At 42.2% G+C, this 13,860-nt stretch overlaps 3 protein-coding genes across 6 annotated transcripts; 1 reads left to right on the forward strand and 2 right to left on the reverse strand.

The window, feature by feature from the left end:
* Positions 1 to 2,322: 2,322 nt before the first annotated feature.
* On the reverse strand, positions 2,323 to 3,394 carry LOC115687819 (pectinesterase inhibitor 9-like). Its single transcript, XM_030613501.2, has one exon. The coding sequence runs from the start codon at positions 3,319 to 3,321 to the stop codon at positions 2,677 to 2,679; it is 645 nt and encodes a 214-aa protein (XP_030469361.1). The 5' UTR covers positions 3,322 to 3,394; the 3' UTR covers positions 2,323 to 2,676.
* Positions 3,395 to 4,599: 1,205 nt separating this feature from the next.
* On the reverse strand, positions 4,600 to 8,500 carry LOC115687834 (uncharacterized). Of its 4 annotated transcripts, none has more exons than XR_004006502.2 (9): positions 8,299 to 8,500; positions 8,037 to 8,183; positions 7,800 to 7,897; positions 6,598 to 6,670; positions 6,456 to 6,516; positions 6,272 to 6,357; positions 6,101 to 6,190; positions 5,339 to 5,461; positions 4,600 to 4,779 (listed from the first exon to the last, which is right to left on the reverse strand). XR_004006502.2 is itself a non-coding variant. In XM_030613517.2 (8 exons), the coding sequence occupies exons 1-8, from the start codon at positions 8,407 to 8,409 to the stop codon at positions 5,399 to 5,401; spliced, it is 729 nt and encodes a 242-aa protein (XP_030469377.2). In that variant the 5' UTR covers positions 8,410 to 8,500; the 3' UTR covers positions 4,857 to 5,398. The 4 variants fall into 4 exon arrangements, 1 of the variants encoding a protein (XP_030469377.2); XR_004006501.2 differs by having other exon boundaries at positions 4,600 to 4,831; XR_004006499.2 differs by lacking the exon at positions 4,600 to 4,779 and adding an exon at positions 4,857 to 5,224.
* Positions 8,501 to 9,758: 1,258 nt separating this feature from the next.
* On the forward strand, positions 9,759 to 12,021 carry LOC115687810 (non-specific lipid transfer protein GPI-anchored 7). Its single transcript, XM_030613481.2, has 3 exons — positions 9,759 to 10,179; positions 10,311 to 10,340; positions 11,682 to 12,021. The coding sequence occupies exons 1-3, from the start codon at positions 9,858 to 9,860 to the stop codon at positions 11,777 to 11,779; spliced, it is 450 nt and encodes a 149-aa protein (XP_030469341.1). The 5' UTR covers positions 9,759 to 9,857; the 3' UTR covers positions 11,780 to 12,021.
* The last annotated feature ends 1,839 nt before the right edge of the window (positions 12,022 to 13,860 follow it).

Consider the following 13,860-nt stretch of genomic DNA (forward strand, 5'->3'; position numbering starts at 1 on the left):
ATATTAAACCCCAAAGCCCCAAATCGAGTTCTATAGAGCAATTGTGAGAGAGATAGACGGGCAAACGGCCTTGTTCTTGTGGACATATCGAGTTTTAAACAATGAGCACTAAAGCACTCGAGCAATGGAGATTTGAACGTGGAGCTCGGGGGGTAGCCATGTCAAATGCAAAACGATGCCGTTGCGCTTTCACTTAAGCCATGTGGTGCCACGTCAACACCATTTTGTATTCCGTTGTTTATGTAAACCGCCACGTACGATTTTTAACGGTATTTATTGATGGAAAGTAAATGAGTACAAATATAGGTTTGGATTTTTTTTGTGAGACAACATATTTTTTAAAGGATTGAGGTCACCGGGTATAATTTGAGATTTTTAGTAACTTCTTCTTTAAAAAGAATATAAATTTCATGTCCAAGTTTGATTCTATCTTAACTATGTCAAGAAGCTCTAGTAAAGATCACGTCGTGCCTAGAGCTAATTCTGCCCTGCCATGCTTTTTTAGAACGATAATAACTCTCCAACTACCCCCTCACTTTCTGCTATTCATTCATAATTGAGAAATTTCAATGGAGTTGCTATCTGAGGCAAAACTGATCGTACCAAGCTGCAATTATTTTAGCGGGAGTGGAAACACTCGATTGCATTGAGGGAAAATGTCATTATCAATGATCATCAAATTCAAGAGAGCAAGTTGGATCATAGCTAATCCCCCTCAGGTCATCATCAAGATGAAAAGAACAAAACATATTCATATGAGTCGGACCCGTAAACTTCTCAAACAAGGTTTAGCGTAATACTTCATCAGCACACATACATCATTTTAAAGAGTTGGCAATGATTTCTGGACTATACATTTTCTAGCACAAGTTACATTGTTGTCAAGTAGATTAACCATATTGAGTTCGAATGCACTTCGATTTTAGCTTCGTATCATTTCTTGAGCTGCTCATCAACGGTTGTCGCAGTCATCGATAAAGTGACCCCGTTAGTGAACATTTTAACTTCTGCAATGCTCATCAAAGGTTGTCGCAGTCATCGATAAAGTGACCCCGTTAGTGAACATTTTAACTTCTGCAGTCTAATCAAGCCACGATGCTTGCAGTCCTTTTTATTCTTGGAATCATAGGGCAATGAATCTCTTATACCATCTTTGGTCATGCTTTGACAAGAAGGGAGGACTTACCTTTACGAGAAGCAATCGATTCGCATCTGGGAAGCTTGAGGACTTGGGTTGGATCATTGGGCATGATCTTTTGGAATTAGATCACAAATTCTTTTCCTGACAAATCGTCTAGCCGCCTCACGAGTCTCTGAAATTCAATCTGATAAAAAACTGGTCTAGAACAGCATCTTACGAAAAGAGAAGGACAAAGAACGTGAGCCCCACGATGCACTGGTGCGTTACCTGCCTCTGTCTGCTTTTTACCTACCTTTATCAGCTTTTGCAGAGAGAAAAAGTAAGAACGTACTCCACTGGCATCATTTGACTCGCATATGGCTCTTGTCTGTTCAATCTAAACTTTCTTTAGAAACACCTTCCGTTTGCTCATTGTTTCCTGCTTTGCCTCGCGGCTGTCGTCGGGACAAGCAAGATTCGTGTACACTGAAATGTACATCAAAAGGGGTTGATCAGCCTTTATTACTCGTTAGTTTAGCAAGTCTTGACAGGAGCTCCCTTGAGTTAGTACATCAAACAGTCCTGTGGCAGATGGCACTTCAAGATAAGCTTGATCAATCTCGAAAAGAAGGGAAAAGATGATTACGTCGAATGCATCTTCTGCTGGTGAAAGAAAAGATATTTTACGTTCTTCAACTAAAGCATTGAAGAAAATTGCTGCGAATCGCACAGTCTTATCGTCCCCTCCTAATTGTAATCTCCGACCACAAAAGAGTGAAATCCATTTCACATCGACCCGGAACAAATTCAGGTGTTTACATTGAGCCCCTCATTTATTTTGAGGTCATCTTCAAATTGTCCCCGCATTTTCTGAGAAATTATTAACTGCATCCGATGCATGTAAATCCAATTCACATGAAACTAGTAAAGTAATGTGAAAGGTATGAAGTGGGCTCATATGATTCGGGTGCATCAGGTAGTCACACTCAATTTGCAATCTCCGGATGTAAGCTAAGAGGCTTGACCAATTCGGATGAGCCAACACCATGGCAGAGTTACTCCAGATAACCAAGGCAAAAAATTAAATGATCATGTCCCCAGTCACTCACTGCATAATTCTATCTTGGCATTCATACTCCACCTGTCTATTACTCGCCAAACAAAACTAATTTCCCATGAAAAGCAAACTCGAGTGTCGTGGATTAAGTAAGACGCGAGACTAGCGGTCGGAATATCAAACTATTAAACCTTTGACATGGCGAATCGAACACGTACAGCGAGTCTACTTCACATAAACAAGTAAGAGCCCTAGCTATATCACGCCAACAAAGCAATCGAAGTCTTTAGAGGTTCGTTGTCGCTTGCAAGAGAACAACGCAAGATGAGTTCTGCTCCTTTCCTTTTGCCGTTTTCCATCGACGAAGTCTAATAAGCCAGGAACAATACTCACCACACTACTGCTGCTGCTGCTGCTGCTCACCTCCCATGTTATACACAAAAACGGGGAAAAAAAAGCACCGAAGTACAAGGTGAAACCTATTTCTCTTCTACTTCGCTCAAGGCTGTTCGACCACCGCGGCCGGAAGATGCTTGGAAGCGTACCGATTCACGAGAGCGAGGGCATTGCTCGTCACCCGAGCAACATCCACCACCCGCCGCCTCACCGCCACCTTGACGGCCCCATCCATGACCCGACCTCCGAATCCGTCCATGCAGGTGTCTTCGTCCGTCAGCGCGGCGCTCACCCACGTCTCCACGTTGCTCATGTGCCACGGGAAGTCCTGGCCCGCGACCCGACCCGAGCGCCCGAGCTCCCTCACCGAATCGGCGAGACTGTCCACGGAGTCGCCCATGTTCTCGACGCAGTCCCTCACGGCCTGAAGCTCGCGGAGCTCGATGCGGCGAGCTCGGGACAGCTTGACGACGAAGGAGGCGGCGGAGCGGGCCCGGGCGAGGCTGACGATAAGGGCGGCCTGGGCGAGGTGGTGGTCGCTCCGCTGGATGGCACGGCCGTAGGCGGCGAGGCAGTGGACGCAGAGGGCCGGATAGCGGGTGGCGCGGCAGGAGGAGACGATGAAGCTGGTGGGGGCTGGTTCGGGGCGGTTGGAGACGAAGGACTGTGATGGGGTGGCGGCGAGGGAGAGTAGGAGGAAGAGGAGGAAGAAGAAGAAGGAGGGGAGAGACGGTTTTGGTTTCGCCATTTTTGTTTGTGGAGAGAGGGAGGGGAGCAGCTCTCAGAGTGTAAAGGGTCGTATAAATAAATGATGGGCCGCCGAGAGCCGAGCGAAATTTGCTCTCATATATTTCTGAGGAAAAGTTTAGTATCAAAAAAAAATTACGAGCAGATGATCATCCCCGATTGTTTTTTTGAAGAATGTGTAATAGTTTCTCGTATAAACGGCTCACAAAAATATAAACTCGGAGAAACGATTCGAGCTTACTAAGTTCAAAATCAAGCTCCTTCGACGCTTGATTATATTGAATCAAGTCTAGTTGAGCACGTATATCCGGCTGTTCTACTCAAATCGAGCTCGAGCCGATTGAATTCAAAGTAAGTTTCGAGCATGAAATACGTAAATCAAGTCTAGTTAAGTTCATGTTGAGCTCGGTCCCACTCGATCGTATAACCCCTATAACCCTCTGAAACCAGCAATAAAGTGGGAGCCCATATTTGCAGGCAGCATCATGGCTGCCCCTCTTCTTATAAGCTTCTTTTGCTTTCTACTTTTGCTTTGTCTTTCACTTTATCATTTATTCTTTTCCGCTCAAATCAAGCGAAAAAAATTCTTGAATTGCCATTTTTTAGATTGATATCGATGGGTACATTCGATACCAATCAGCTATTTACCAGTCCCCACAGCCTCCAAAAATTTTGTGACTCTCGAGGTCACCCAAAGGAACTGACAGCAAGGAAATTGAAACTTTTAGCGAGACGGCCGAGCGTCAATTGCAGTTAACTATGAAAAGCTAGAGTCACATGCTACTTCATTGCTAGGACGGGCGTGCCAAAAGTTTTTCTCAGCTGAAAAGTTTGGCTAACGGATGGGTCCAAGATGGGGATATCATATCTAGATATATACCAAACATCAGTTAAGTGCCATCAAGAGGACGTTAATTTTCTTTCTGCACGCGGATAATGCAGTGGGAGAGATACTGGTTAGGAAGCATTCCAGGCTCATGAACTCGTCGAATTGACCGAGGATGAGGATCCCGGTATTCGCTTCGCAATGAACGCAGTTTGGCGCCTGTGGTTAGGTAGAGGTGGGTCCTGAAGATTCTAGACTGGAACTAAAGAAACTTGCAGCAGAATGGATTCTAATGTTAGAGTAGATTCTAGGAGTGTACCGTCTGAAATGTTCTCTCAAGAAGCAACTAACAAGTTTAGTTAAGGATGACAATACTCTATACCTGTCCCATTGAAAGATAAGTGGTTATATCAGAGAAATACACTACCTAAATTTTTTCAGCCCAAATTCAGGGAAAAAAAAAGGATTAACACCCAAGATCATTCATTTACAAAATTAAGTAATGGCACTAGATTTTGCTCGATCCAGCAGCAACTCTAGCCCATAACGCAGGCCACATCTATCGTACTTGCAGTGACAAAATCCGCTTACTTTCATCCCCAAGGAAAGACAGCGTGGCCATGTGATGTTCAACTGGCAACAGCAAAAACCAGTTTCAGTTGTCCGAGGAGACTTGGCAGCAGTGCTATCCCGAAACGAGGAAAATGAAGTTGCCATAAAGTTGCATACATTTTTTATAACAGCTAGCAAGAGTAGCAAACGTGATTTTCTAAATTTTACAATAACACAAATGCCCTAAGGTGACACAGTGTTCCCAATTTTGTGAATTCAGTTGAAAGGAGGAGAAGGCATGGGAAAACTGAGGTGCCAATATGCACCTAATGTATCTATTAGGCACTTAGTTGCACATTCACTTTCTACCTCTTTTTGCTAGGAAATTGCCCATTCAGACCTCAACTCCAGCAGGACAGGGATTTCACCATGGATTATTACCCGGAGGTGTCATATTACCACAGAGGGCATGAGAGAGGATATGCCATGTCATTGGACAATATTGGCAAATACCAACTAAAGCTAACTGGCTCATTAGCAAAAATATCATCATTCTACCGTCCACATAAATGACTATTCCAAAAGTGAACTATGTGTGATCTACATAACTTCAGAAAGAAAATTGATGATGACTGAATACCTGTGAACTGAGAAATGAACTCAACATCATCAAGAGATCATAGCATGGAATGACCAGGGATTAGACGGTCATATACTTGAGAACAGCTGCACGTATTTTTTCCATGTAAGCTGCGATTTTTTCCTGGATAATATAGCAAATAGACTTAGATATTCCCGGATATTATGGGCAAATACATCTGGGCAAATACATCTACACCAAATAGTTTCAGTTCAGATTGGGTGGATTCTAATGAACACTGTATACCAAACATAAATTGTATGCCCTGCAGTTATGAGGAATGTCAAACTGAAAAGACAGTCTCTAGCACGTGAACTTTCATGGCAATATTTATATTCTGCAATCATAATGTCCTCTGTTTCTAGCATGGCAACATGCCTATACCGAGGGCATTACCCCATGATGTTAGCAGAACATTAAGTTTCACCATGACACCAGATTTACACTGGAGTTCTAAATATGCACAATGCAAACTGAGTATATTCTGTAGCAACGATAGATGAAATTTAAAAATAAATATCCCGCACATGACCTCTCATTCTCTTTATCACTGACTTAAGTTCCTCCAATTTCCTCCTATTTTTGAAAGGATATTCAGTTACCCTTCCTTCTCTACCATGGCAATAAATCTTATGATGACGTCATCACCGTACCATGTTCATAGCACATTCAACCTCAAAACTACACAAAATCAATATCAAGGAAACAACAAAACGAAAAAGTTCCACATAACAAACTGGAATTTATTATAGGCTATTCTACCTGGTTACCCTTCTGAGCATTTGCTATATTTTCATCAAGAACCGTCAATAATGATCTGTTAAGTTCGCTCTGCTCAACCATCTCTAGTAACTGCATGACCAGACAAGATTGGAGTGAATAATGTGCAAATAGCTAATGCAGAAGAGCTTAGATGGATGGAGCAAGACATACAGTCGCTTTAACATCTTTTGATGTCAAAATTTTTGTTAGGCTGTTCTTCGCTTTTACAAGGTCAACCTGCATTTTGTCATAGGCTTCTGCACAAAATTAGACCAAAGATCTAATCAATCAGAAACATGAGGAAATACAATGGGTCGATCCCGTCAAAATCAGTGTCTGATTAGTATTAGCAGACCTGTCCCCTCAAGCAAAGCCTTCTGCAAAGCTTCCAGCTCAATCAATCTGTCTTCCATATCCTACCAATACCATCACCATTTCTTTCTTAAGCATATAGTTGATCGTGCATACCAATGTAATGAGAAGTTTCAATAGTAGACCTCGGTTTTTGAAACAGAAAATCGAAGTTGGCCCAATTCAAACTTTAGGTGGGCAAAGAATTCTTCATTTAACCTGCAAATCAATTCATTTCAGTCTCTAGACGAATATTACGAAACAAAGAAATAGCTTCGTCAAAATACCATAACAGTAGCCATTGAAACTTCTACCAAAAGTAGAACAAGTTCACCAGTATGCAAAAGGAAATAGCCATCGATATCATATGCGTGACTGGTTAGTCATTCTAATTTTCAAACATGCATTGACTTGTCTCAATAAAGTTTAGGAGTATAAAATTCCAACATTTCCTGCACCAGAGGAGCCAAGATTGCACATCACTAAACTGTGCCCACTGCCCATTTAGAGCTGACATCATCAGTCAGTTAAGTGCATTCTAGCAGCTGACCAGCAAGGAGATACTGTCTAACATCAGTCACTTAGGTGCCATCCAACAAAATAGATGAGATTTCCAGGGAAAGCTGTATCATCCTATTCCAATTAGTGCCGCAAATGTAGTATTCTCAGCAATTGGGAACCTACCTTTTAATTGTTCTAACAGCAACCTTGTCCAAATTGCTTATAATCAGCATCTACCGCACTTAACAAACAATTGCTGATGCAGGACATGCAACTTTTTACCGAAATGAAACCTTCTATCCTCCCTGTGAAAGGTCCTGAAACTAAGGTCTAACAAAGAGCAAGCGGAACGTGGGTTGTATGGTATCCTTGATTCTACTTTACCACACCAGAGACTAATGCAATCAGAGTCATTCCACATTCAATTGCTGGGCAATCAAATCTCTTGGACAACATCGCACAAGCTGGCGTATTATCGGGCTATCAGATATCAGCAATTTAGCACATCCCCGACATCTTCATAGGAGGGAAAAACTATCCTATATGATTACGTTAACAACTAACAGAAATAGTTCAATCCTACTATATCATACGACATGATGCAACCTCCGAGAATACGAAAACTGACACCGAGAATATCTATAATTTAACATGTGAAGGGCCTGAGCAAGATTGACGATAAAATTCATCCGGGTCTCTTCATACATGCACGAACAAAGCAGGACCAGAAACACATTATAAAACAGACATCAGTCAAGATAGTAGCTAAGTCGCTGGTACAAGCTCTGCAACTTTGACAATGACGATCACAGAGATGTCAAGCGCAAAACGAACTGTAACGACTAACCGTGGCCTCATCCTGGCGATCTCGAACTCGATTTCCTGAGCCTCGGTGTCCAGAAAGTACTCGATCAGCTCCGCCGGCGCGTCCGGCGCGTCCCGAGACTATGTCAACACCAATCAAAAACGCAAAAGACCTTCATTCAAATAACTAATCCATCGCAAAACGCATATCCAAACGACCAAAACTACCGAAAAGTCGCGTTCTCAAGCGAAGTCCAACTTCAGTGATTCAGCGACTCACATCTCGGACAGCTCGGCGGCGCTCCTTTTCCTCGCGGACGTGTTGCTCGAAGGCCTCGCGAGCCTCGGCGTCCTTCTCGAGCCGCCGGCGGAACTCGCGGCGGGCGATGTGGCCGGCCTGGGGCGGCCCGAGGAGGCCTTCCGGATCCTAGCGAGGAGCGAGATTACAAGCTTCCATCAGGCTACGCGAGCGCGAATTCAAGGTGTTGGAAGTATTTCCGGAAAGAGAGATAGTTCGAGACATATATATAATGGATACATACCCATCCGATGCAGGAGATTCTTGTCGGCCGGTGACGGAGTCGTGGAAAGCTTCTTGAGCCGGCCATGTAGGTGGTGGTGCCGGCGGCTATGCCGATCGTGAGAGCGGCCATCGACGGCCTTTTCCGAGCGGAGCGCCGGCGAGTCCCCTGAAGTGAAGCTCCTGGTCTCTGTGCGTCCTGTGTGTTTTTATCCGGGTCTGGATTTGGATATAGTCTCATTTTTATGTGAAAAATATTATGTGATTTTAGGTGTCAAATTTTTAGCATTGTGAAAATTGAAAGAGTTTTGACTTTTAAAAAACGTCATGGAACTGTAAGATTTAAATTACATGAAGTGAAAAATAAAAATATATCTAGACATGACAAAAAGAAAAAAAAACAAAACTACTACACCTTTTACCGATGGTGCTTGACTTCCACCAATTCTGAAATGATTTTACTTCTATTTAGAATATGTTTTGTCGTCCAAATTTGAATTTGGATAAGATAAATTATGATTAGAAATTCTTCAAATGTTTTCAGGACCGTAGATAAATTTCCATCAAGTGCTTGTTGGAACCTATATTGAAAATTTTTGAAAATCCCACTTGCCCAGCGCAATTTCCTAAATCTCCGTATCTTGCCCCTTGAGCTCCTTGAGCAGCGTTGTCAACCCCACTCTCTTCGGCTCCTTTGTTGCCAACTTCGCGAGATCCATCACCATTTTCGCTCCCAGGCTGTAGTCCACTCAGCTTCACTACGCCAGAGGCAATCCGGATGCCGACAAAGATAAGCCTCAAGTCGCCGACGGTGCTGCGGAGTGACCAGGGAAGCACGGGGGAGCGGATACGGTAGACGAGGCAACGAAAGGGTGGGGGCAGCAGACACCGCGTGCAAAGCTCGGGCGCCACTTGATGTCGAAGTTGACACTTTTTTGGGGGTAGTGAGGGGCAGAAAGGAGGTGGACGAAGATCCACCAATGGTCGACGCTAGGGTAACGAGTGATGAGAGCGGACACACCTATGATGTGGATAATAAATTCAAAATTCGACAGTGATAGCCATGTGACGTATAATTTTTCCTTTTCAACCTTGCTCGTCGGAACAAGGCTGGTGATCTCCGCGATGGCTGGCAAAGTGATATCCAAATGGCGTCGCTCCATCACGCCATCGGGGTCGCGATCCATTCAATGACCATACTCCAGCTCATTCGAACTCCACGCCAAGTGTAGGTCGCATTGAATTGAGTTTAGCTGGTAGTTGGTGCGGCGCCGAACCTCCCTTGATTAAGCAATAAAAGGACTTAACTTGAGTTGATTCTTGGATTGCCGACGTGGCAGTCACAGGCATCATGCAATCTTTTTTACGTTGACTTTTGGTCAACATAGGTATGTAGATAATATAATAACTCAATCTAGTTCGACCCATCATTAAAGCTCCCTCTTATTGCTCTCCTGTGTCCCCAACAACTAACCCCCGCCCTCCCACTCCCCACGTTCCCACTTCCATACAAGAACGGTAGAACCTCCCCCACCTCCCCACCGTCCCCCCGCCTCCGTCCTCCGCCAAGAACTCGAGACGATGGCTCGCCGCTGCTCGATCCCGATGCCCGTCCTCGCCGCGGCGGTGATCGCCGCGGCCTTCGCGGGCCGCCTCGCGTCGGCGGATTCGACGATGGACTGCATCAACCGGATGGTGCCGTGCTACCAGTACCTGAACTCGACCGCGAAGCCGCCGGCGAGCTGCTGCAACCCGCTCAAGGCGCAGGAGGCGGCGACGATCGCCTGCCTCTGCAACCTGTACAACACTCCCGGCATGCTCGAAAAGTACAACATCAACGTCACGCAGGTCCTCCGGGTCGGTCAGGGATGCGGCGTCAATGCCACCACCAGCGTCTGCAAAGGTACTGTTGCGCCCGCACCAAAGATCTCGAGGCAAACATGAATCTGTGCAAGTAACAAGGAATTGGTCCGAGTAATGTGCCGCTTGTCTACTGATGTTTTTGCTGTTGTTCTGTGGTCTGTTTCCCTGCAGAGAGCGCTGCTCAGTCTCCCACATCTCCAGGTAACTCAGAACTCGCTTCCTCTGCTGTAAATTCGCCGGAAAAAGTTAGGCCCGCGTTCTACTTAGGTCGGACGTTTCTGTTTCCGACGAGACGAGTTTTTAGCGCATGCTGCGAAGGCTTAGAAATGGAAATCTTGATCGAAACTTTAGGCACAAAGTTGTACGTCGGACATGAAAAAGATCAAATCGGTCGATGGTCTCGAGTCTAGCACGGCCATGAAAGCAATCAATCGTCCTGCGGCGATATTATTGTTTGTCGGTGGACCCATCTTTTGTTGCGGCTCATTCAATGAGCGATAAATGTAGATGTGAAATTCAAGGAATTAAAGCTAGCCCAACAACCAACTAACACGGGGCAAAGTGGCCTTTCTAATTGCTGCGAAAATGTAAAATGTATAAAAAATAAGAGAAAATTGAATTAATTAAAAATACCGATAATAGAAAAGATAAATGTCAATAGTAAATGTAAATAATAATCTTTCTTAAAAAATTTTGATATATGTGGCCACTTTTGTAGAATTAAGAAAAAGAATAAGCACAAATTAGATAAAAAGGAAAAAGGCTTCAATAATAATAACGTAAAATGACAAAGATTTGTTACTCATTGTGTATATTTGATGGCTTAATTAATGTAAAAATGGTTGATTAATAAAATTTATATATATAGCCACTTTTATTTATATATTCATAGATTTTTAACAATTTCTATTTTTTACTACTATTGTGGATAATTTATTTCTAATATTAAATTTTAATAATTAATTTTCTCCATTTTCATTACTCTTTTTCTTTTTTCTTTATAGAATCAAGGGTATAGGAGAGGTTTCCTTGATAAATGAGATGAAAATACGCAATTACCCTCTAAAAGTTATGTGCATTGAACGTACTAACGGAAATTATAATGGAGGGTTAACGGCTTTAACGAAATAAAAGTTCAAAGGGGTAATGCTTAATAATTGAAAGTTAGGAACAAACAAACATTACCTTTAAAGTTGAGCGGAGTTTTGTGTCATCTCTCCTAATTTAAAAATTGAATTTAGTAAAACTGTGCACTAGTTGAGTCAAGTAAAGTAGAACATACTTTCAACATTTTAGTCAAAAATTCCATGACGAGGAAAATATTATGAAAAGAACAGTCTCTTGACTCATGGTTATATGATCTCCACTGGGAATCATTCGTATCCCATGTGGTTCGTTTAACTTTGCGATTTACAGTGAAGATTACAATGAGTATCGAACTGATAATCGTCGCTCCGGCATTGTTCATGAGCGCGTCGGTTTTGGTCGCGCTACTTTTTTTATTCGCGGGCAAATGAGTATCGAGATCGCTCGTGTTGACAGGCGTAGCGGGGAGCAGCGGGCACAACGGCGGAAACAGAGCCTGGACAGGGATTTCTTGGTTCCTCTTGTCGATTTGGGCATCAGTGATGCTTTATTGAGACATGCCGGAAGTACGAAATGACTGAGTTTGTTGAGCATTTTGCTTCCGAGGAGCATCGCATTTCCTGAGAGCACACAGAGATTTTCAATCGGTTTCTTTGTCAGCCTTTGCTCAAACATTGATTGTTTAAGTTTAGTGTCAATGATGCTCTATGATTTCGTCGCATCATTTTTATCACAAACAGAGAGTTTATCGACTACATAAAGTCATGTATTCCAATTTTGTTGATATATTTTGTTACATGTCGTGTGATACCCGTGTTGGAAATTTCCTATAATATGGGCTTACATTAATTAATTGATTTTCTATTTTAAATACTCGGGTTAATGGATATTCCAATATATGTGTTCTACCGTTTAGTGATCTTATTGAATTGGGTTTCGGCATCTATAAATAACAGGCCTAGTTGAGCAGCAAAGTGTAGGCAATTGTGTTTAACTGAAGCCCGTGATGGGAGGGACTCAGTTAACGCACTAATAATTAGGGTTTGCTAGGTCCCCTCTCTAGCCTATAAAAGGGTAGGTTATACCTATCGGTCGCTTTATCCCATTGAAAACTGCTATATCGAAATAGGCCAAAGAGAGGAAGATCGGCATTCCAGTAGAACGTTGATCTATTTCTTTTCTTAGAGAATAACAATGGTTCAAACAGGTACGCTTTAAATTCCGCTGTGTGTATTATTTTTTTTTTATGGTGTTCTACATTCATATATGGATCTGATTGTTCTTTAAGAATTAGTGTATATATATTGAGAAATTCTTTACATGTGGTATCAAAGCTTGGTCATATATGATTGTAGAATCCATAAAATTAATAAAAATCGTATTTTTACTCGAATATTCAACCAGTTCTTGATTACTTCCGATTCTAAGGTACATGTTTTTTTGTTTGAATGAATCCTAAGATTTCGATTTTCTTTCGATTGAATGTCGCTATCTACATGTTTCTGAACATCTTGGTTGCATAAAGCTGAGATCTGATTATCTAAAATAGCTTCGTTCATGTGTGGCTAATAATTTGTCCTCCTGCGTGAATAGATTGTGGTTTTTTGGACCGCTATAAACAGCGGAGGGGGTGTTGTTTCGGATCTTGTTAGGTTATTCGATAGATGTTTTCAGCGAATAATTGATATAGAACAGATGGCGCTTAAGATTTACGATCGCCGGTAATTAGGGAAATTTCACCTTTTTTTTAGGTTAAATAGCTCAGATTGTGCTCAAATTCGATCGGTTGAAGCAAAATGGCCTTCTAATTCAAACTCACTGCCTTTGGACGTGAACTATGATGGTTTTCGGCATTTCAAGGTTGTTTGGATGGGTTTTTGGGCAATTTTCTGATTTAGGCAATTTCTGGGCATGAATTGATTTGCATTCTCTTAGAATAGATTAGATATGTTATCTTTAGTAATTCTACTCCCTAAAGGAGTCCTCCATATTATATTTGATGTCCACCTTGTAATTGCCACGTTATTGTTAAATGCAATACGATCCTTAGAAGCACATGTCGTAAAGTGCTTCATATTGTCTAATGGAATTGTGGGCATTGTTTGAATGGAACTTTTGCAGTTCCTTTTTGATAAGAATTAATATATACAATCACCTACCCAAAGGGGGTTATTGTGTGTATTAATTTGAAAATTGCTTGAAGATAAGTACCCATGTTAATAGATGGGGATGTATAACTCGAAAGATTTATCTGCCCAAAGGGGATGATTTTTTTTTTTTTAAAGTTATGTGTAATTTCCCTCTATAGTGATATAATGGAGATGTATAATTTAAAGGATTTGTCTGCCCAAAGGGGATGGGTCCTTGACAATTATGTGTAATTCTCCTTGTTGTTGTAATCTTCATGCTATGGAAAATAGTGGTGCATTATATACTCTGCCCAAAGGGGAGTTTATAGTGTACTAATTATTTTGTTGAATTGTTTATTGCCCATAATTGATCTTATTGCATTGTATGTGGCTCAAACAGTTACTTTTGCTGTAAACAACAATAATGCTACTGTCGAAATGTTAACTGGATCGAACTTCGAGAGATGGAAACAAGACATAGAGTTTGCTCTGGGAATTGTGGATAT

The sequence above is a fragment of the Syzygium oleosum genome, unplaced genomic scaffold (genome assembly GCF_021117445.2).
Source record: "Syzygium oleosum isolate NSW1041296 unplaced genomic scaffold, Sole_v2.1 Sole_v2.15, whole genome shotgun sequence".
Lineage (NCBI taxonomy): Eukaryota > Viridiplantae > Streptophyta > Magnoliopsida > Myrtales > Myrtaceae > Syzygium > Syzygium oleosum.

What these genes read in the sequence shown, in the direction of transcription:
- LOC115687819 (XM_030613501.2), bottom strand. Translation starts at nt 3,321, where the DNA reads ATGGCGAAACCAAAACCGTCTCTCCCCTCCTTCTTCTTCTTCCTCCTC.
- LOC115687834 (XM_030613517.2), bottom strand. Translation starts at nt 8,409, where the DNA reads ATGGCCGCTCTCACGATCGGCATAGCCGCCGGCACCACCACCTACATG. An exon ending in GAATCTCCTGCATCGGATGG is followed by an intron (nt 8,184 to 8,298) that starts GTATGTATCCAT and finishes GCTCCTCGCTAG; the next exon opens with GATCCGGAAGGCCTCCTCGG. An exon ending in ATCGCCAGGATGAGGCCACG is followed by an intron (nt 6,671 to 7,799) that starts GTTAGTCGTTAC and finishes ATTGATTTGCAG; the next exon opens with GTTAAATGAAGAATTCTTTG.
- LOC115687810 (XM_030613481.2), top strand. Translation starts at nt 9,858, where the DNA reads ATGGCTCGCCGCTGCTCGATCCCGATGCCCGTCCTCGCCGCGGCGGTG. An exon ending in CACCACCAGCGTCTGCAAAG is followed by an intron (nt 10,180 to 10,310) that starts GTACTGTTGCGC and finishes GTTTCCCTGCAG; the next exon opens with AGAGCGCTGCTCAGTCTCCC. An exon ending in TCAGTCTCCCACATCTCCAG is followed by an intron (nt 10,341 to 11,681) that starts GTAACTCAGAAC and finishes TCGTGTTGACAG; the next exon opens with GCGTAGCGGGGAGCAGCGGG.